The 23,441-nt window shown below is 42.9% G+C and overlaps 2 protein-coding genes across 2 annotated transcripts in view; one reads left to right on the top strand and one right to left on the bottom strand.

Annotated features, from left to right (window-relative positions):
- Window positions 1-23,441, bottom strand: part of adgrl1a (adhesion G protein-coupled receptor L1a) — a 155,845-nt gene that overhangs the window by 124,179 nt on the left and 8,225 nt on the right. The gene's annotated exons all lie outside the window — the stretch shown is intronic.
- LOC308284383 (uncharacterized protein) lies at window positions 15,904-22,614 on the top strand. Its single transcript, XM_080724982.1, has 13 exons — window positions 15,904-16,021; window positions 16,259-16,366; window positions 16,664-16,720; window positions 16,803-16,925; window positions 17,037-17,376; window positions 17,513-17,819; window positions 17,913-18,122; window positions 18,252-18,343; window positions 18,530-18,634; window positions 18,777-18,976; window positions 19,084-19,248; window positions 19,339-19,582; window positions 19,679-22,614. The coding sequence occupies exons 2-13, from the start codon at window positions 16,341-16,343 to the stop codon at window positions 19,688-19,690; spliced, it is 1,881 nt and encodes a 626-aa protein (XP_080581108.1). The 5' UTR covers window positions 15,904-16,021; window positions 16,259-16,340; the 3' UTR covers window positions 19,691-22,614.

Genomic DNA, 23,441 nt, shown 5'->3' with positions numbered 1-23,441 from the left:
ATGTGAGCTTGTACATCGGCTATTTTCGGCGGTGACACACACCAGCGGCGGGGACTAAGTATAAATCAGCCATTATCCCTTCCAGTTCCTTCCCCCTCCCCCTCCCCCTATCAGTATCTCCAGCCTCTCTCTCTCTCGCTCTCTCTCTCTCTCCCACTCTCATTTTCTCTCTGTCTCTCTCTCTGTCTCTCTCTCTCTGCCCTTGGCTGGCAGCCCTAAGCTTCACCGCTAGTAATTATCAATCTGCAGTACACAAAACACGCCGGGGCCAAATGAGCAGATCTGCGCCGCACTCTCTTGCGCACGGCCACGCGCACACGTGCGCGTACGTACAGCGTGACACGCAGGGGCGTCACAAGGGGGACGGGGAAGTGGGACTGAGTTACGTGTGCGTGTGGCCCAAGGTGGAGGGGGGCCTTGAAAAGCCCCCTCCCCCTAAGAAGAACATTCACTGGGGGCCCACAGTGAATCCTTGTCCCCGGGGGCCCAGAATTTGGTGTGACATCCCTGAGCGTGAGCACGGCAGCATGCATGTGGGCAGTTCACGCGAGCGGCGCGAGCGCGTTTCACAAGCGCACTTCGCGAGCACGTTTCATAAGCGCACTTTGCGAGCGCGTTTCACAAGCGCACTTTGCGAGCGTGTTTCACAAACGCACTTCGCGAGCGCACTTCGCGAGCGCGCTTCACAAGCGCACTTCGCGAGCGCGCTTCACAAGCGCACTTCGCGAGCGCACTTCGCGAGCGTGCTTCGCGAGCGCGTTTCACGAGCGCACTTCGCAAGCGCGCTTCACGAGCGCACTTCGCGAGCGCGCTTCACAAGCGCACTTCGCGAGCGAGCTTCGCGGCCCATGCATGGGACAAGGTGAGCTATGTCTCATGTTAGTGTGCGTGCCCCTCTCTTTTACTCACCGCACCCGCCATGGTGCGCGTAAAGCTAACGCTAAACTACAAACAAAACGAGAATAAACAAATGGGAGTGCGAGCCTTCCCGCTGGCTGACCACGAACACACACACGCACACACACACACACACACACACACACACACACGTGCACTGGAATAAACAGATGAATAAACAAAAAAGGCACAGCCTCCGTGCACACGCGGGCACATGAGAAGGCCCCGGCGCTGTCTTCAAAGAGGGGGGTTTTGAAAGAACACACCGCCGCGTCCTCCCAGCGTGACACACACACATCCCCCCCCCCCCCCCCCCCCCACACACACACACACGCACACACACACCCCAATATCTGTTCAAAGGCCATCCATTAACCTTTCACTCACACAGGCCTCTCTGTGATCTACTGCTCTCAGCCAAGGGCTTTGAAGAGCACAGCAAGCCCAGCACCAGAGGGGGAGGGAAGGGGAGAGAGAGGTAGTGAGACAGAGGGAGAGAGAGAGAGAGAGAGAAGGGGGGGGGGGGGGGGGAGCGAGACAGAGAGAGCAAGGGAGAAGTGAGCATGCGCGAGGAGGGCGGGAGGAGAGAGAGAGAGAGAGAGAGAGAGAGAGAGAGAGAGAGAGAGAGAGAGAGATGCCAAACAGGTACAGTGAGCAGTGGAGATGGGCAGAGGCGTCTATTGGGTATGGCTGGCAAGGTATGGCAGGTGCCATACCTTGGCTCCAGAGGAAAATAAATGAAATGCACTTCTTAAAATAAATTCACGAATGTCTCTATGACTGTCAGCATTGATTATTCTGTTATTAAATCACTTTAAGCTATGCCAATTAGAACAAAATGATCGCTTTCGCCAGGTATTATATTCTCCACACCCCCTTATCTTGACAAATGGAGAAATGGAATCATCAGTTCAGACGCCACTGGAGAGGAGGAGGAGTAGAGCGGGCTAAGGAGGAAGGTGTGTGGGGGGGGGGGGGGATGGTGGGAGGAGAAATGAGGGGAAGCGTGGAAAGGGGGAGACGAGATGAGAAGGTGGGGAGATGCGAAGGTGATGTGTAGTAACTAAGTATATTTACTCAAGTACTGTACCTGTACTTGAGAGGAGAGGAGAGGAGAGGAGAGGAGAGGAGAGGAGAGGAGAGGAGAGGAGAGGAGAGGAGAGGAGAGGAGAGGAGATGAAGAAGCACGGCAGATGGGGGTGTTTGGGGGGGACGTCATGATACAAGGGGTAGGGGGGAGGGTAATGGATGAGGGGCTCGTAGAGGGAGAGACAGAGAGAGAAAGCAGAGGGATTGGATAACAAGGCAGCAACGGAGAGACGGGCATCCAGGAAAAGTGAGGAGCAGGGACCGTTGCTTACACCGTAAAAAATCCCTCAGTGTTAATTGGACAGAGGCAGGGGCGTCACAAGGGGGGGGGGGGGGGGGGGAGTGGGACTGAGTTACTAGTAGGGCCCAAGGTGGAGGGGCCTTAATTATTTTATACTTTAGCTATTGAAAAATGGCAGATGCACCGAGTGCCGCGCTGCGAACATTTGTAACTCAAATGTTGCTTCTGGGGGGGGGGGGTCTCTGGAACTAAATATTTTGAGATGGGGGGTCCGTGGCCAAATACATATAATTTTGGGGGTCCTTCACATGAAAGTATTTGAGCACCACTGACATAGAAACATAGGTTTTTCAAAAAAAAAACTTCAAAAAGGATTTGAAATATTCCGACTCCGCACACATTTTCACGACTTTTCAAAAAAAGCAGATCTACAAGCTCGCAGCGCGGCACTCGGTGCCGCGCTGTGAGCTTGTATATCTGCTATTTTTCAATAGTTAAAGCACAAAATGTGAGTGAATCCTTGTACCCAGGGCCCAGAATGTGGTGTGACACCCCTGGACATGGAGGACGGAGGTACCGATGTAAATGGTCCTCAACGCTCCACTTGGTTACATTTGCACCCTCAGAAGAGTTAATTAAAACGTAAGGTTTTGCAGTGTGGAGTGCAGGAGGAAGAAGACGCGTATATATACGAATCACAACAAATCCGAGAGGCGGCGATAACGGAAAAAAAACAGGAAGAAAACAGCTTTATGGCACTTCTTTATTGCCATATCCCGATGATACACGGCGAATATGCACAAGCAACGACTGTAAATTAGCAATTAGTGTCAGTGAGGACCGGGGATTTCTGTTTTATGGGGGAAAGAAAGCCCGGTTGAAGCACATTCAAAGGTCATTCCGACACCGAATGGAAGCCTTGTTCTGTCTCAATATACACATTACACTACCGGCTGCCTGTCAGGAGACGGAAGCAAGTAAACTATTATGAACTGGTAAATGCGTACGTGTCGTGCTGCTGCTACTGTATTGCCCTAATACTTTCCAAAGAAAAAGTCTTGCATGAGTTCCTCTTTTCTTTTCTGTCTTGTCTGTTTGTTCAAGGCGTTCTCACAGCCTTTGTGTGTTTCCCGTTCTGTCACGTAGTGTTCTCTGGCCAGCTATCTATCACGTTACATTACCTGTACACACAGTACCTGCACTGCCATCGCTCCTCCCTTTTACCATTATTTGGAAATCTACACGTATACCATACAGTAGCTGAAACCTATTCCTGACCCCAATGTTGGGTTGTCATAGTGACAGCACCATGTACGAAAGCCTTGTCCGTTACGAGCGTTTATTCACTGTGTTTGCGTCCCGGCGATCAGGTATGTACAGGTGTGTTCGTACTGGATGCAATACAAATCATCACATTGCTAGAATCGCGGGAACTAGGCCTACATAACATTATGTCACTCTATTCAAGTGACGTTTTGTGAATTTGAATGTTGTGAATCATTTTGGTTGGTTTGGCAGCATCAGCAACCACCAGTGTTGTCTAACATGGTAAAACAAGTGAAGTATCATGTTAGTTCATGCAGGGCACGGGGTAATATACACTCCTCTCACTGATTGCTTTCAATCAGCCATGATTTTCTACACTTATGGCCTATATTTATAGGCCAATTCTAGTACTTCCGGCAGTCTTCCGGGTGCTTCAAACGTCACAACTTGCATTGAAATGAATAGCTGGGGGCGGGGCAGTCCACCCTCTATTATATTACCTCTATGGGCCCCGTGCTCTTGTATACCTGTGAGGGGTTTTGCATAGCGTTCCCTGATTTTGCTTAGGATGCTGCTTGGCAACATTTAGGGAACCTCTTGAAAGCGGAGCCATTAACGCCAAGTTTAACTGTATTCTATTTGTTGCATTAGATTATTAAATCCATTTGGCTGAAGTAAAATAACTATATTTTCGTCCGTGCCTTCAGCCTTTAGGGAAGTTTAGGGATAAAGGCCTGTACATACTTCGAATTTGACTTTTCGACGTGCACATTTCCAAACTCTCATTCGGTCTAATAATGCTTTTCAGAAGTCACGAGTGACGTCATTTTATAGTCGAACCGGACCTTTTGACCGAAAGGGCGGTTTCGGTGAAAGTATGATAGCATCATATGATGCAGCATGATGCATCATATTATGCAAAATGCATCACTAGTCATGCTGAAATACTAAAATATCTCAAAACACAGATTGAACACAAAAAATAACTTGTGTTGATCGTGTCCCAAACAACAATAAAATAAGATCTGGTTGTCCCTGAAGTGAAGTGGGCCTTTAAGGGGTAAGGCATGGATGAAAATACTTGCCTGGTTAATAAACAAGACTCTATCACGCCTATTGGCGTAATGTTAGGGGCGGTTTAAAAAAATGTCAAGGTGACTTGCTCTTAATTGCTCCCTTTGAACTTCAAAGGGGTTGTAAACCGCAGTAATTGATTGAGCCATACAAGTGTCAATAGCTCGTTAGTCAATAGCTCGTTAGTGTTCTATCAATGAAACATCAAAGTCAACTACCTCTTTGATGCCTGTCATAGAGGGGAGGGGGAGGGGGGAATGTTTTTGTGTCCACTCAGCCTACAGCCCTGATTGGCTAACCCTTTCTGGTGGCTGGTAGAAATGGATTCTCAATTGTGAGGCTCCAGACCACACTACACCACGGGGTGTGTAGTGCGGTATGGTTTATTAACCAGGCTATGAAAATACAGTAGAGCCCAAAGTGTCCTTACCAGAGACTCTCTCTCTATAGTCCATATACAGTATACTAGCTCAGTATATCCACACATAGCAAAAACAAACTACTTTGACTTTGGCAACTTCTTTGGCGAAAGACATATCATTCTGTTTAAAATGTTTTTTTTACTCCTATCCGTTCATGTGCGTACATTTCGCTTATTTTTTAAATCTTTGTGAATGCACCTCAGCAACTGGGAAATGGGAAAGTAGTCAGGAGAACGTGTAACTGCTTGATAACTCAATAATCTACCCATGCAATAAGCAGTTTTTCTACAAGCGTTGTTTGTTGAAGCAGTGTTAAAGAGTAAAAATATCGCTATTTGCATTTGGCAAAGGAGAGCGCTTTGGTCTAAGCCAATGTTTTTAATGAGCTGGATGTGTCAACAGAAATTCAGCTTTTCTTTAACAACACGCAACGGCAAAGTTTTGGAAGAAAGAAAATCGGAAGACATAACAGGGATAACCAATGATCATTAGGAAGGAAGAAACATAAGACTGCGGTACTCAGACTTTAATTATATGCCTAAAATATCGTCGTTGTCGGGTGGAAACCTTGTATCTCCAAGTTTCAAATGTGTACGTTCTTTCGCCAAGTAAAGCCCTGCTTCATCATACAAGGCCGTCGCACAAAAGTAGTGAAAACAGCCGATTTACAAGCACACAACGCCTCGCGGTGCGAGGCGTTGTGTGCTTGTAGATCGGCTGTTTTCACTAGTTTAAATCATTTTTTAAAATGATGAATGCAAAACGAGCGGTTTTGGACATGCAAGGTTTTCACTCGACAACGACGATTATGTATATTTGGAAGTGGTTTAGGAAGGTTAGTGTGCACTATGACACACACACACACACGCACACACTCGTGCACAAACACACACACACAATCTGTCTGAATCCGTCATGAAAAATAAATGTTGAAAAATTACAGAATAATAATCCAACCGACCTTGATGGCCATTCAAACATTCTACCAGCACACTGTACAGTCCAAGGCCAGTGAGTGAGTGTGCTTTGATGAAAACATACTGTATGAAACAGCTGGCCTGACAGCCTTAAATAACATCCCGCACTCTGGGAGCGATGGGGAGGGTGAGGGGAGGCGGGGGAGGAGGAGGAGGGGGGGATGTCAGATGGGAGTGTGTGAGCGGGTGTGCGGTAAAGGACCGGGGGCCTTTAGTTTCCACAAGACTGATCTGACAACAGAACCCCAGATAGCAGTGGTGGATAAAACGTACTCACACATTTGATACTTACAGGGAGTGAAAGAAGCAGTACTGCAATGTAGAAATATTTGGTTACAAGTAAAAGTCTGGAATTCAAAATGTACTTGAGTAAAAGTACAAAAGTATACGGTACAGTATCTTGGTATCTACTTAAAGGGGTACTGTCACCTAAAGGGGTACTGTCACTTTAAAAAGTCATCATATAATATGAGTTAATATTTTTATGATGTCATTGTGGGAATGCGCAATTATAAGCCAATCAAATTAATTGACTGTATTGTACTTAGACTACTTACTGTACTGTTCAGCTGTTGTTGGGGAGCGAGGGGCAGATTACACTGTGACATGAGTTTCAGACTATTTCAGACCATTCTCAGAGAGACCATGTGACCTACTGTATCATACTATTATAATTTCGGGGCGTGTCAGCGGGCCTTTAAAGTACAAAAGTATTGGTATCTTGGTATATACTTAAAGTACAAAAGTAGAAAGTACTCATCATACAGAATGTAACATTTCACAAGTCTTAAAACGTAGAAAATGTATAAATGACACATTGTGAGCTTGTAGATCGGATATTTTCTAATGGACAAAATGTATAGGGCTGAAGTTAATGTATGTTTTGTAATAATAATCAAAATGTAGTAAAAAAAAGTAACAACTAGTAACTTTCAAATAAGTAAGTACTGTAAGTATTGGAAATTGGAAACACTCAAGTAAATTACAAATACCTCAAAGTACAGTACTTAAGTAAATGTACTTAGTTACTTTGCGCCACTGCCAAATAGTCAGCTGGTCCAAGAGCATCATGGGAAGGCACACACCAGTACACTTGTACAGTACATGCTCATGTGAACGCACACGCGCACGTCTCCATAGCATCTGTGCATGAACACGAGTCACGACATGCACGTGCAGACACCACACCCACGCAAGCGAGCAAGTATGTGAGTGCGCGCACACACACACACACACACACACACACACACACACGCGCGCACACGCACACGCACACGTACACGTACACGTACACGTACACGTACACGTACACGTACACGTACATAGAGCCATCAACAAAGGGACATTCAAATGTTTGTAATAATCCCTCTAGTGCTTTCATTGGCGTGCACACTGCACAGGCCCACACGCACACACACGAATGGGACAAATGTTTATTTTTATTTCTTAATGGCTCTATTACTCTATTACTCTGTGGTTACACGCGCACACACACACACGTACATAGAGCCATCAGCAAAGGTACATTAAAAAAGTTTTTATAATGCCACACAAACTCACGCACGCACGCACGCACGCACGCACGCACACACACACACACACACACACACACACACACACACACACACACACACACACACACACACACACACACACACACACACACACACACACACACGCACGCACGCACACACGCACGCACGCACGCACGCACGCACGCACGCACGCACGCACGCACGCACGCACGCACACGCACTCTGCTAAATGGAAGCTCTGTGTCAGGACTTCATCACGTATACGGTGCAGCTGCCTGTGATGCTGGCCACATTAATAATAAGGCGTGCCAAGAGCAGCTCCCTGCTTGGAGATGAAGTGGACCGTCTAGAGGAGGCTGCATGCAGAGGGGAGCATGAGGAGGAGTTGATGCCCGGCTCCCATCCTCTAGACCAGGGCTTCTCAAACTTTCACATTTCAAGCTCTCCCCTTAACTCTGACAGTGTACAAATGGAACCAAACGGGTCCATTTGGTTCCATTTGTACACTGTCAGAGTTACAGACTTGTATGAGTCAATTTAGACCCCCATAAAGGAACCCACAGTCCCTGAAATCCACTTTGAGAACTACCACTCTAGACCATTGGTTCCCAAACGTTTTATCTCCAGACCCCGTTTGCATGGGACCCAAACTAGTGAAAATAGCAGATCTATAATATAAGCACACAATCTACAAACGTGACGCGAAGCGACACGTTGTGAGCTTGCAGACTACCTACTACTATTTTCACTACCTCCTCTTAAAACATTTTGTTTTCAAATGTTTGGAATTTCTTAGATTTTTCTTTATTTCTGTTATTTCTTCGTGAGTCAGTGCCGTTGGAGTTACGTCCCTATAGGGACAGAATAGTGAATAATGTTTGGGCGAGAGCGTTTGGCTACTGGCCAATCACAGCGCATCCTTGCACAAGCTCCTCCCCCTTCTCTGCTAAGCTCTGGTAAGAATAGCACACTGGCCTCCCATCCACTCCTCTAAGTCATTGGTTCTCAACCTTTTCAGGCCGCGACCCCCAAAATAATCATATTTTAACTGGGGACCCCCCACCCTGTGGAGCACTAAGAGTTGAGGCATTACATTTTGTATAACATGGTTCTATTGTGAAAATAGCAAATCTACATGCTCACAACGCCTCGCGTTGCGATGCTTTGTGAGCATGTAGATCGGCTATTCTCACTATTTCTGCCTCTAATATTTGACAATTTGGCCAAAGTCTATTGTCATTTTAGATTGTCAGTTTAGAAATGTGCAGACACCCTCTATGTTGCACATTAAATTAATCATCTGGGGACCCCCCAAAATAATGTGGGGACCCCCCTCGGGGTCCCGACCCACAGGTTGAGAACCACTGCTCTAAGTGGAGATGAGGAGCACAGACTTGGCTCATCACCGAGCCACTTGGCCATGCAGTCCTTTGTGCCAGTAGCCATCAGGCTCCAAGCCACCCTGACCTCCATATTGTCACTGTGGTGGCAGAAACCTCCTATCTCCATATTGTAACTGTGTTTAGTTTAGTTTTTTCAGTAAATCAAGGGCCTTGTATCACTTGATCGTGCTGCAGCGTCAGACAAAAGCATCAAAAGTAGCAGATCTGCAAGCTCGAAATGCGGGCGAAGCCTATAACCACATGCCCGATGACATGTAACTTCTAACTCCATTTTAAGCATGATAGATTCTTGAAAACACCCGTCTGACTTATACTGTCCTAATAATACGTGAGCTGGCCCTGTTTTTTCTTTTTTCAATTACTTTTTCATTTATTTTTAATAATTATTTTGGAAAATGAACAATAACAAATTAACTAAACGAAAAAGGTAATTGAAAACCCAGCTTATACGTATTAGGAGCGCAGAGGCTATCATGGTTAAAATGGAGTTTCGGAAGCGGCGTGTCTTATAAAGTGAATATCAAATATCTAAATACTGAATCAAGCCAATGTCTCCGGTGCTCCCAAAAGCCTGATTAAACCATAAAATGACCAATAGTCTTTTTGAAAGTGAAATATCCTTTTGAGGATACAGTAACTGTTGTACTTATACTCATCCAGACACTCACTGTTTAATGTCTGCTGACAGACCTTATACTGTAGTCAATATGAGAATGAGAATGAATAAGTACTATAAGCTATATACATTCTCAATTTCACAGTTGAAAGACTGTACACATATCCATTCTTATATTCATTGTTGATAAACCATGTACAACACATATCCACCCATATTCTCATTGTTGATAGATTATACAAACGTACGAATATGATTATTCATTCATATTCACTGGCGATAGTATTTATATTGATTGATAGACTGTACATAGTACATACCGGTATGTTCAGTCAGTCAGTCAGTCAGTCAGTCAGTCAGTCACTCAGTCAGTCACTCAATTCAATTTTAATTCAAAGGGCTTTATTGGTATGAGAAAACATACGTTTACATTACCAAAGCAGAAGTGTACACAATACAATACAATAAGAACAAAATATGTACAGGTGAAAACAGTTTTCATGCATCACGGCTCTTATCACGGCAGCACACAAATCTTGCTGCTGTGTTTGCACATTGTTTTACTTCACCCAGCAGGTATGGGAGTTTTTCATCCTTGGTCACTCATCATTGGTCACTCACTCACTCACTCACTCACTCACTCACTCACTCACTCACTCACTCAGAGATCTGTGCAGATATCCAGGGCCAGCAGCACAGATTGTATCTTTATTTAGTTGTGTATATTCTTCTTTATGTGGGCTTTGTTCTTTACACCTGTTCCTCTCCTGTGTTTCATTCTCTACTGCTGTTGCTGCTACTAAGACACCTGGATTTCCCTCCGAGGATCAATAAATGTTTATCTCATCTTATCCTGACCTTATCTTATTAAGCATGTCCTGATGGGCATTGCAGAGCAACAGCACTGCTTACAAGAGAACGTACATTTCCAGTGATTATATGCAATCAGTGGGGCGGTTTGTTTGTCAGGGAATGCATGTCACTCTGTTTACAGGGAGCCACACAGGACAAATTATTTGCACACACAAATACAGAACCATGATGACCTGGTTGGTACAGCACTGCATGGACACTGCGCATTGGTGGAACTAACTAAGTACTTTACTTTACTCGAGTACTGCACTTAAAGGAGTAGTTCACAACATTAGTAGTTCCTCACTAATGTTCATGATAAAATATCACAATTTTTTTCTACTCAGTCCAAGTCTCCTAGGAGAGCTGTGGGAAGTTCAGAATCCATCGTCTTGTGACATCATCATTTTCCACAAAAAAAATGTAATCAATATTTTTGAAAAAAATATTTAGATTTTTATTATCGCGAGAACAATGGCTTCCACTTTAAAATTGCAACTTTTCAGGAATAAAAAAGCCTGCAGTTTCTATAAGCAGGATTGGCAATCGATGATGTCACAAGACGATGGGTTTATGACCTGCCCACAGCCCTCCTCTGAGAAAACAAAAAAACAAAAAAACAATTATACCAATTATATGAACATAGGTTGAAAAGTGGTGGAGTGCCCCTTTGAGTATACATTTTGAGGTACTTTTTTAAAGCTACTGTACTGTACATCTCAGAGGCAAATATTATACTTTGTACTTCACTACAATTATATGAAAACTTTAGTAACAAGTTACTCAGAGCCATTGTGTTTGGCGGTTGGGGTTCGATTCCCCAACCAAAGACTATAAAAAACGGGACTGAATGCCTCCCTGCTTGGCGCTCAGCATCACAGGTTGGATTGGGGTCAAGTCCTTGGGACATCGGCCCTGCTATCGTCATGTCCAGGGGTTGTATTTGTACATCAAGCTGCCTCACTGAGTCATAGTGACGATGCCGCGGCCCTGCCTATAGGAGCGTATCAGGTTTGTTCATGGTCATGTGTGTCTGACTCATAGTGGTGTGGCTGTGGTCCACTGGCAGGCCGGCCTGTCCTCCCATTAGACAATTTTAATATAGGATTATTCAAAACATACATCCACTGAAGCCCTGTTTACTTGGGCTATACAGTATATAATAGCTGATCTACAAGCTCACAACACGTTGCATCATGATGCATTTTGGGACATTTTTGACTGCAAAAAATAGTTAGTTTATTTTTTGGAGAAAAAATAAACTAACTATCCATCTACAGATTTTTAAGTCATTAACAGCCACGTACAATAAAACCATGCGTCTGGCTAGGCAGGCCTATTTTTCCGGAATTATTAATGAGAACAAGAACAATGCTAGGGTCTTATTCTCCACTATTGAACGCCTCTTAAACCCCCCCCAGTCCTACAAGCAGTCACTCCTTGCCTCTAAAGCAAAGTGTAATGAGTTTGCATCCTTCTTTGACAACAAAATTGTGAACATTCGAGCTGGTATTATGAATAATACTGTCACAAATGCAAATGCGGTTAATGGTGCCATGTGTAAAAGTGTAGATAAATCTAGGGGCAGCCTAGTATCATTTTGTGAAATTGATGAAGAGGAACTTCGTAAAACCATATCGCAAATGACATCGTCTTCTTGCTCGCTGGATGCAATACCCACGCCATTTCTCAAAGAGGTTGTAGACTGTGTGATTGGAGATATCCTAAAAATAGTAAATAACTCTATACAATCAGGTGTCTTTCCAGAAACACTGAAAACGGCCGTAGTTAAGCCCTTACTCAAGAAACACAACCTCGACCCGTCCATGCTGTGTAATTATAGACCCATTTCCAATTTGCCTTTTCTGGGCAAGGTCCTAGAAAAAATTATCTTTCATCAATTGGATGTATTTCTGCAGAACAATAAGGTGCACAACAAATTCCAATCCGGCTTCAGGAAAGGACACAGCACAGAAACTGCACTTTTAAAAGTAATTAATGATCTTAGGGTGTCTGCTGATAACAAAAATGTATCCGTTCTCCTACTGCTGGATCAAACGGCGGCTTTTGACACAATTGACCATACAATTCTAATACAACGTCTTGAACACTGGGTAGGGCTGTCAGGCACAGCTTTGTCCTGGTTTTACTCCTACCTAACAGGCAGAAGCTACTTTGTTAATCTAGCTGACTTTGAGTCAAACAAACACAACATCTGCTCTGGTATTCCACAGGGCTCAATTCTTGGTCCTTTATTATTCTCCCTCTATATACTGCCGCTGGGAGAACTTATTTCCGCTCACGGTGTGAATTTCCATTTCTATGCTGATGACACCCAGCTGTACCTTTCGGTAGCTCCGGACGACCCCTGTGCTCTAGACCCATTGCTGACGTGTGTGTCTAGCATAAAATGCTGGATGAGTGAGAACTTTCTCAAACTAAATGAGGACAAGACAGAAGTTCTCATAATTGGTTCTACTGTGCAGAGAGAATCAATAATAAGTAGACTTGGTAACCTGTCTAAAGAAAGTAACACTTCTGTAAAGAACCTGGGAGTGATCATTGACGCTGAATTGAATTTTAATACACACATTAATCATGTCACAAAGATTGCCTTCTTTCACCTTAGAAATATTGCGCGAATTAGAGCCTATCTAACATTGGACGATGCAAAAACGCTGATCCACGCTTTTGTTTTCTCTCGGCTTGATTACTGCAACGCACTTCTCTCTGGTCTGCCAAAGAAAACAACTGACAGTTTGCAACTTGTTCAAAATGCGGCAGCCAGAGTTTTAACTAAAGCTAAGATGAGAGAACATATTACTCCAGTCTTAGCGTCGCTACACTGGCTCCCGGTTGTTTTTAGGATTGATTTTAAAATTATTTTACTTGTTTATAAAGCTCTAAATGGTCTGGCACCTTCGTACCTCTATGACTGCCTGCATAGATACGTTCCAAACCGCCCACTCAGGTCTTCTAGTGCTGACCTACTCGATGTGCCTAAAATGAAATATAAAAAATATGGTGAAGCAGCTTTCTGCTTCTACGGACCGACAGTTTGGAATAAACTCCCACTACACCTAAGACAGGCAGCCTCTGTGGATAGCTTTAAAGCACAGCTCAAGACCTATTTCTTTACTCTTGCTTTTAGCTGAATTATTTTTTTATCTCCTTGATGCTATTGACGTCCACACTGTTCTGAAATTGTTCTTCAATGTTTTATGTTTTTATTGTTCTGCTTTATTGTATTCATGTGTATTTTATTTTTTCTGTTAAGTAACTGTGCTTCATTTTCTGCTCTGTAAAGCACTTTGAGCTGCATTTCATGTCATGAAAGGTGCTATACAAATAAAGCTTTATTATTATTATTATTATTATCATACTGTAGAACACCAATGTGGGGTGAAAACAGCAAAGCCATTTCCTATGGTGAGTATTTGTAGTGGTGTGCGAGAAAGAGGGAGAGAGAGCACGAGAAGAGGCTTTTCCAAAAGCACATTTGATGGTTCAAGAGTTTTTTTTTTATTAATCTCATGCTTATTATACAAGTACTGTATGAGCAGTGTTTCTCAACGTGGGTTCCGGGAACCTCCAGGGGTCCATGGGGGTGTTCCAATAAATTAGCAAACAGTCTGTACAGAATGTACTGTACATACACACCAGGAGGCCAGTTGTCCATATTTAAAATGAAGCAAACACAGAACTAAAAGTTCCTATGATTGGCTGCGCTGTTCTGGTTCTCCATTGGATTCCATTCATTTCCCCCGAACTTTTACATTTGATTTTCTTACCTTAATAAACATTGTCATAAATACTTTATGGTTTCTGTCGCTAGTTTAAAGTCGTACTATGTAACTTTTTTTATAAAACAAATCTTAAAATTGTCCTAACTATTAAATCACAAAAGTTTTAGAAGATCCGCTCCGTGAATTTCAGCCTGTAAAGCCCTCTCTATATATGTAAACTGCGATCCTTACCGTGGACCGGATCTCGCGCCAAAATGACGTAATCTGCATCTGATTCCGTATCCGCCTTGTCCCGGATCATACTTCTAGCCAATCACAGCGCGTGTTCTCCGGAAGTAAGTAGAGGCTTTGCAGAGAACATCAGCCATTACGCTAGCACAGGCTAGCCTGGTTGGTTGTAGTTATTCTGGAGCTGAACTATGGAGAAGCAACAGCCGAAAAAACCTGAGCTCCCTGGAACTAGTAATCCTCCACCCACGAAAAGGAAAAAAACACAGGACTATATTCAAAAACAAAAAGAATATGACCAGGAACGGCGGGAAACACGGATTAATCTGCTTCATATACACGAGAGGTGGCAAAAGTTGAGGAAAGAAAAAAACTTCCCCACTGATTGGAAACTGGCTCTTTTTCTTTTGAACTGGTAAGTTTGTAAAAAATAAACATACTTGCTCTTTGTCATTGTTGTACTTTTAGTGCAAGTGCATACCATACGTTGGTATAGAATTTAGTCAATGTATACGATGGATAGCAACGCTGGTCAAAGGATGTTGTAGCAGTAGCTCTCTGACGACCGTCGTGTTTATTCAGCAGCCCTTTGTGTGTGTGTTCATTCACACGTATTTGAATACATCTGAATCTCCTAAAGACATTGTTATTGACTCTGGGCTACTCTTACATTTGCAATCATACTGTGTTCTCTGAGTCAATACCGCGGAGATGCACCATTCCCCCAAACTTTGAATGTTTATGAATGTTAGCCTAGCTTGTAGCTATCCCCCCGCCGAAAGTCGGGGGGACGAATACTGACGACCGTCCTGTTTATTCAGCAGCCCTTTGTGTGTGTGTTCATTCACAAGTATTTGAATACATCTGAATCTCCTAAAGACATTGTTATTGACTCTGGGCTACTCTTACATTTGCAATCATACTGTGTTCTCTGAGTCAATACCGCGGAGATGCACCATTCCCCCAAACTTTGAATGTTTATGAATGTTAGCCTAGCTTGTAGCTATCCCCCCGCCGAAAGTCGGGGGGACGAATACTGACGACCGTCCTGTTTATTCAGCAGCCCTTTGTGTGTGTGTTCATTCACAAGTATTTGAATACATCTGAATCTCCTAAAGACATTGTTATTGACTCTGGGCTACTCTTACATTTGCAATCATATTGTGTTCTCTGAGTCAATACCGCGGCGATGCACCATTCCCCCAAACTTTCAATGTTTATGAATGGTAGCTTAGCTTGTAGCTATCCCCCCGCCGAAAGTCGGGGGGACGAATATTTACTATCATGTACATAACGGCACATAACTCGGTAACGGCGCTGAGTTAGCCTGGGGCCAGCCTATATACTATGCAGCTAACTAGTAACTGCGTATAGATCCCCTCCATGTTTTCCCTTTTTTTAATTTGCTTTGTTTGTTTTACAAATGCTAGCTTTATTGGTTGTCTTCCTATCAAAGCTTTTTGGGGAGCTAATTTGTAAACCTTGACATATAATGTATGCATCCAAGTTGTATTTTTGGCATACTGTGTATGTAACAATAGCCATCTTTATTTTCTTCCCCCAGTCACGATCATTTATCCAAGGGTCCCCCCGGTATATCCACTCCAGGCAAGGCTTTGGGCTTTGTCAAAAGGGGCGCTCCCTCTGTATCAACCCTGGACGTGGAATCAGAAAGGTAATTTGGTGATGTTTAGTCTATTTTCTTGTACAGATTTGTTTGTGTTTTTAGCTTTTCTTTTTCCCTGAATATCAAAATGAGTCTATCTAAACACCCAAACCTCAAATGAAAAAGGATGCTAGAATTCAAGTGTTTTGATTAATTAGCAAACCCACACATATTGATAAGACAAGTAAACATGAAGTAAGTATCATACTAACATTGGTGCCATAATATATTTTGTGTGACATATAGGGAGATTTCTGATCCAAGTGATAGAGAGATTTCTGATCCAAGTGGATCACAAGGAGAGGCAGACGTCGCTGTCCTTGAAGAGATGGAAGTCGCTGCCCCTGAGCAAATGTAAGATTTTATTAGATTGTGGTGTGCGTGTTTCTGTGCACACACACACACACATGGATGTGAGCTATGCACACAATTTGTGTGTGTGTGTGTGTGTAAATGGGGGCGGGTGCATGCATTCAAATGGTTTTGGATGTAAGTATATAATGGATGTGTGCTATGGATACAATTGTGTGTGGGTGTATTAATGGGGGTGGGCACATTTATGTATGTATGCATTTATGCATACAAATGGTTGTGGATGTAAGTATCTAATGTTTCAGTATTGAAAGGTACTGATTGACTATTGTTATTTAGGGATCTGGAGATTGACGACTTAGATGAGGATGAAGTGAACGCCCTCGTGAACACAACGTAAGTATGGAGCCTTCGCTTTTTGTTGCTATTTCACTTCCCAAATGATGAACTACAGCTGACACAATTTGTGCATTAACAGAATCGTAGACAACCCTGATCTGGAGCCTAATTTAGATGACGACACAGAGTCCGGTGGTGACGATCTGGATGGCGCTGACAACGATAGCTCAGACGAAGACTATATCCCCAGCTTCAGCATTCGGTATGTTTTTGTTATTTATTTCCATACATGTTTCAGCTGATCAACCTGCAGACAATTTGACAAATCAACTTGCTGTGTCTCATACCATTCCTATATGTTTCTATGACGCAGGGCAGGTGGTGCTTTGAAGTCTGGAGCTGGAGTTGACATAGATAGCCTCCCTATCGTTGGGTTAGAAACTACTGTGCACGACACGCCAGACCTTCCTGAACCTGACTTCCAGGTCGACCCGCCCTCCTCCCTAAATCTACAAATCGAGAGTGAAGACGATATTGTTGGCCAGAGTGCAGCAATCATTTATGAAAAAAGTTTGCAGCAGCTTGTACAGTTCATGCGGTTTCCCTTTGATCGTTGCTCCTGGAGCAACACACGACTGGGACTGCAATGCGATGCTGTAGCACCATTTGATTGCAAAATCAAGACAAAAGGAACGGCATACATTGTAGAATGGGTAAGGCTCCCCCTTCACATCACATACTGTATAGAAAGATTTTTTGTTTAGGGCCAACACAGTTATTTATGAAAGCTATTTAAGATGCTGTGCAATTGGAATCTAATCACTGCCCATTCCCTTCTCTTGACTTTAGAAATGCGCAAAGGATCACCTACAGTGGAGGTGGAACTCACAACCTCAGTTTAAATTTGGTATGCACGCTGGCGATTTCATGTTGGCCACAAATATATTCCTGTCTGGCAATAACTACCTCAAGATTGCACACCTCTTCCGATACATGAACATGAAGCCTGTGGATGAGTCAACATTCTACACTCTGCAGGACGAGTTTATAGTAGATACTATAACATCCTTCTGGGAGGACCACAGGCTGACTATACTTGGTGGTCTTCAAGGAAAGGATGTTGTGGCACTGGGCGATGGAAGGATGGACTCACCAGGTATGGCGGTGGACATCAACTTGTGTAGTGTGTTAGTTACTGAATTTTCAAATTTGAAATACACATTAGTCTAACCTTACGTCATTTTTGCAGGGCATTGTGCACAGTACTGTACGTACACAACCATTGAGAACGATTCACGTAACATCATCAACATAGTTACGGTAGACAAGCGAGAGACCAAACGCAACTCTGTCATTATGGAGAAAGAGGGCTTCATCAGAACTATGAATGCTCTTTTGCCTAGTGTTTCCCTCAAGGAGATTTGCACTGATGGCCATGTGCAGATCGCTGCATTAATGGGTAAGTAATACAAATATAGATTATAGAATTTTTTAGTGTTAATTAACTATACAATTCAGAGCTATTTAACTAGACAATCAATCAATCAATCGTACCTGAAATGTATATGATTTTGAAAATGTCTTCTAGATCCTGAACGCGGTCAATATAAGGACTATGGAGTGAAGCATACGCTTGACATGTGGCATGCAGCTAAGTCCTTGGCAAAGAGGCTACAGGCGGTATGTTTCTCAGAATACATTCAATTTTCTTTTTCTTCATTGACCTTATAACTAATACAGTTGTGTTTTCGATACTGTTACTTGATTTTTAAACATGTTTCTTTCCGGAATTAAAAAAAGATTCAGACATCACCCAGTTGACTGTGTGACAATTTATACTGTATTGATATTTTGTTATGTGTACAGGCTGGAAAGCTGAAGAACCACACAGAACTCCTCAAATGGACCAAGGACATAATATCCTGGTTTTGGATATGCTGCAACACTGCCAGTACCTACACAGAGTTCATGGTATGAGAATAGGGCCAAATTTGGCCAATTTTGGACAAACTCTATAGAGCCTGCACTTCCCTCTACTGACCATTTGGAATACTACAAGCCTGTATTCCAAATTAATTATTTCTCATGTTTTTGTCATTGTCTATGTTTTCAGGGTCTCTGGCGTGGTACGCTCTACCATGTCACCGGAAGGCATGAATGGCATTTTGGGGCTTGCCTACATGATCCTCTACCTGAGGATCACGTGCCAGAGAAGCCATGGATGGTTGCAGGTTCACCAGCCCACATAGCATTGAAAGAGGCCATCTTCAATCCTCGTTGGATAAAAAATGTGCCAAAGTACCTCAATTTCAGGTTAGTTTTATTAGAAAAAATAAACATTCATAATTTGTTACATTTGATGATAAACTGTACTTTACATTTACTAAGGAGATCTTTTCTGTCTTTTCTGTCTACCACAGGACAACCTCTGATCTCGAATCATTCCACTCGCATATGTTAATGTATGCAAGTAAGCGATGCTCCTTTGACCCACCGGCCTATGGCGCAAGGACTTTGTTGGCAGCCCTCGACTACAACAAACACAACGGGAGACCTCTACTTCTCAACAAGAAGGGGAAGAAAATGTAAGTAACACCTCGCCTTTAAAAAGCAACATTGTGTGTCATAGAAATTGTTGTGACGTGAGATTAAATTTCATTGTTCAACATCAACAGCCATGGCAGGTTGTGGAACAAGAAGTCTCAGCATTGGAGTGTCTATGCATACAAGGTCAAGAAGGACTATGCCTACATCCCAGAACTTCAAAAAGCCATCGTTCGTGCTCGGCTGGAGCACAAAGGAGGACTACCGCGTAAAAGAAAAGCCAGGCCAGATGATGCGAGGCGGCTGGGACTTCTACCACCCAAAGAACCAGTCCCTGTTGATGTACTGCTGGAGACACAACTCAAGAGAGGACAGGTACTTATTTTAAAAATGTAGTGACTTGTCCATAACATGTATTGTCAGCTAGAATGTTTTGTCATTAAACTAATTTATTTAATTATTTTTTCATAGGTTAAGAAATGAAGGACACCATGATGCCTGTCCAGACTCCATGGGTGCTGCAGATTAATCTCATAACAATTGGAATTCATCACGAACACTCTACTATGAAGGGTTTCGCACTGTTCTGGTACGGCCAGCTCTCACCAAAAATAGATGGTCTACAAGCTCACAACGCATCAAGTTGTGATGTGGTGCAAGCTTGTAGATCAGCCATATTTGGAGACCGACCCCCACCCCCAAAAGAGATGCTGGGATCGCTGGGTTCAAGTGGATCAAGGTCAAGGACACATTTTCAGTCAGTTATGATGGAAACGGATATTTCTATGTGACATGTGACTTATTTTGTATTATGTCAGAGGTTGTAAGATTTAAAAAATGAGTGTAATCATGGGGTGCCCTGAGTCAACAGTTTGAAAACCCCAGTCCTACAGGTTATATATCATTAATGGATACCTCAATTTGCTGTGGAAAGTCTGTTGTGTATGTGTGTGTGTGTGTGTGTGTGTGTGTACATACTGTATATATATATTGTTTATTACAACTTGTTACTTCTAATTGTATATTGCCATTACACTTGAGATTAAAGTTTGTACTTCACTACCAGTTTTTGCCCTATTCTTGAAAATGGATGTATAGATTGGTTATGTCTGAAGAACTCTAGAGTGATTTTTTAGGGGATCTGGATTACCTATAGCACTACAGTAACTGGGATTGATTTTTTTGGACATTTAATTTTACTCAGGTTACAGTTGATGCTACACTGTGATGTTTATGGTTTGATAGATCCTCTTTAGCTATGCAATTTTAACATTTATTTGGGAACAATCTGGATTGGAACCTCAGCAGACAACATGCGAAGGCTAAATTATGTTGATAGTGACGTATCAAGTGATAATGGTCTAAAAGTAATGATTAACATTATAGTAAACCTCAATACCCGGTCTGGGTCTTCATACTGTATACAATTGTGAATGGGATTTGTGATTGTCAGGCTCCATCTAATCCATAAAGACATTTTCACCAGTGAATACTTTGACATGGTACCTCTAAATTGTTTGCTATATTGAAAAGAAATGCAAATGGTTGTTACAAGAATTTTTATTCAAAAAAATGTACAGGTAAGGTATCTTTTTTGTGCAAACTCCAAAAAGAACACATTCCAGGAAAGACAATATAGTGCAGGGGTCTTCAACAGGGGGTTCTCCAAATCTTCCAAACATTTTTATATTAACCACATGAACCCTAGTGTCTATATTCTGAGAACTGTAGCGCACAAGGCGTTGTGAGCCAAGGTTGGTGTAGAGGGGAAAAAGAGCAGGCCAAGTACAGAGTTAAAGGTCAGGTTTAGTATTGACTGTTAGTGGTTAAATATCTGAAAACACAAATTGACATTAATCCAAATTACACTGAAGATTGTGATGACAAACAAAGCTATATGGAATCTATCTCTCTCAACTAGAGGGTCTTTGGCCTGAAAACGTAGTGCAAATAAATTTAGCTCAAAGGAACTTTTATTTTTAGTAATAAATAGTAAGAAATGGTGGCAGTGTCCCTACTGTGCAAAAGCAGTGTCACATTTAACATCTGCATAACCTCTGCCTTGGCATTTATTGCAGTTAACACTTAGCAGCAAAAAAGAAAGAACAGAACACAAATCACAATTCACACAATATTGAAGTTTTCAAAATGTACAACAATGAGGCACCATCAGATTGGTCACAAGAGGTCAGAGGGATCACAGCATATTTGGTTTGTAACCAGTATACGAATTGTTAGGGTCAGAAAATTTTGTTCTCACACGCCATACAACACATGATGGTATAACACGCCTATTGCCTGCCCCCAAGCGCCCGTACTGCCACAGGATGTACTGCCTGTAGGCTGCATGGCGATATTCCCTGTTGTCAGTCCCTGGGTCATTCGGATCGATCTGTGCAATGTACTCATTGCGAAGCTCCCGATTCAACCTCAAGTGTGCCTCCTCCAAACACAATGTCTGCATGTGAACTGTGCGGCTAGTGCACCTCTCACGATTGTTGCCACAGCACTTCTTCTCAATGTCAGTTGGCATCTGCCTGCAATACGTACAGGTACACCACCACAGCTGCCCGTCTGGCAGAGGAGATGAGGAACCAGGTGGCCCAGGAGGTTGAGAAGCTGGAGTAGCAGATGGGACATCGGGTTGTGGAGTAGATGGGCTACCAGGCGGGACACTAGGCTGTGAAGGAGCAGTTGTAGGTGGGGAACCAGGGGGTGGTGCTCTTCGTGCCCAAACATCGAACATGACTCCCGGGAGATTCACAAGGACTGTTTCCAGGAGTCCGTCCTTTTCAGCTGGGGTCAGGGCAGATGTTGCAGCCTTTGGAAAAACAAAAACAATGTAATTTAGCATGTTCATTTCCATATCCGAAACAAAAAAAAAGTATAGTATAAACAGATCATGTGTTATCGTACCCTTATTTCTGCCATTCGAAGTTGTGCATGTTGTTGCACCCTTTCTTCATCATCTGCAGCAATCACGACTCTGCTGACACTTTGGCGTCCCCGGCCTCTCCCCCTCCCTCTGGCTCCACCACGACCTCCACGACTTCCAGGGCCGCCACGACTTCCAGGGCCTCCACGACCTCTGCCTTTAGAGGGTGCTTTGGTTTTCTTTTTTTTTTTTGGTTGAGATGTAGAAGATTCAGGTTCCTCATCAGAGTCTGCCTGACTAGGGGCATATTCTGGATCCATCGCCTCCACCTCCTCCATAAGTAGACTCTGAAAATGTGCAAATAGTAATCATCAATTAATTGTTATGTTGAATTCACATTGCAAGTTATATGAATCAAAGTACAGTAAGCCTAAGTCATATATCCATGAAAAAATTATAAAGCACCTGGAATATGTCATTATTATTGTGATTATTTTCTAATCACTTGCACTTATACTGAAACTATATTATAGTGCTGGTGATATAAATTGATTTCAAAGTAGTGGGTACTGGGAGCCACAGCTATAGTCTCTCTAATGGGTTACCAATAACATGTAAGTTTTACAAAGTTGATAATGCCATTCAAATAATGTATCCTTGTCTCACACTGGGGGGAGGGGAGAAGGGTGGCCCAAGAAGCGTTTTAATTTTGCTTCAAATGTATTCACAGCTTTGCATGGTACAGTAGGCCTATTAATTGTGCCATGGACCGAGTGTTGGTCTGATGTAATTTCAGAAAATAATAGAGACTAATTCCGCTTGTCATGAAGCTGTGTCTGCAGTAGGCTAAACATGAAAGGTTGTTGATAACATGACGTGCGATGTTGGTTCAAGGCTACAGTAGTAAATAACTGTAACATACCATGAGTGGCTACGCGTGTGGGGGTAGGGAATAGTTTAGGAAAAGGTCACGTCTGAAATACTACACGTTTTGTCGTACAATACATGAAATGTTTATAAAAAAGAAAAATGTAAATACAGAAGGGACTGCTCCCGAAAGAGCAAAAACAAGGAGCCATCAAAACAAATAAATAAAGACCCCGATTAAAACTTTTTCACAACGCCAGAAGCCTTGTTTGGTGCGACTTTTATTGTTCTCTCTCTCACACACGCACACAAACACACACAGGCTAATAGGACTATACAGTATATTTACACATGTAAAGTCAGGTTATGCTTCAAGTTTATTACTGCAGACTAGAGAAGGCAAACAACTGGTAGCCTTGCAGACCTTATTCATTCATTCATTCTAAAAAGTTTGTTTTGATTTCTCTATAAATGCATCGTGTCCAAGATCGA

The sequence above is a fragment of the Nannobrachium achirus genome, assembly GCF_963921795.1.
Source record: "Nannobrachium achirus genome assembly, chromosome: 4".
Taxonomy (NCBI): Eukaryota; Metazoa; Chordata; class Actinopteri; order Myctophiformes; family Myctophidae; genus Nannobrachium; species Nannobrachium achirus.
The sequence above is the reverse complement of the archived record's forward strand: the minus strand, read 5'-3'. Positions and strand labels throughout refer to the sequence as shown.

What these genes read in the sequence shown, in the direction of transcription:
- LOC308284383 (XM_080724982.1), top strand. Translation starts at nt 16,341, where the DNA reads ATGGAAGTCGCTGCCCCTGAGCAAAT. An exon ending in GTCGCTGCCCCTGAGCAAAT is followed by an intron (nt 16,367 to 16,663) that starts GTAAGATTTTAT and finishes ATTGTTATTTAG; the next exon opens with GGATCTGGAGATTGACGACT. An exon ending in AACAAGAAGGGGAAGAAAAT is followed by an intron (nt 19,249 to 19,338) that starts GTAAGTAACACC and finishes CAACATCAACAG; the next exon opens with CCATGGCAGGTTGTGGAACA.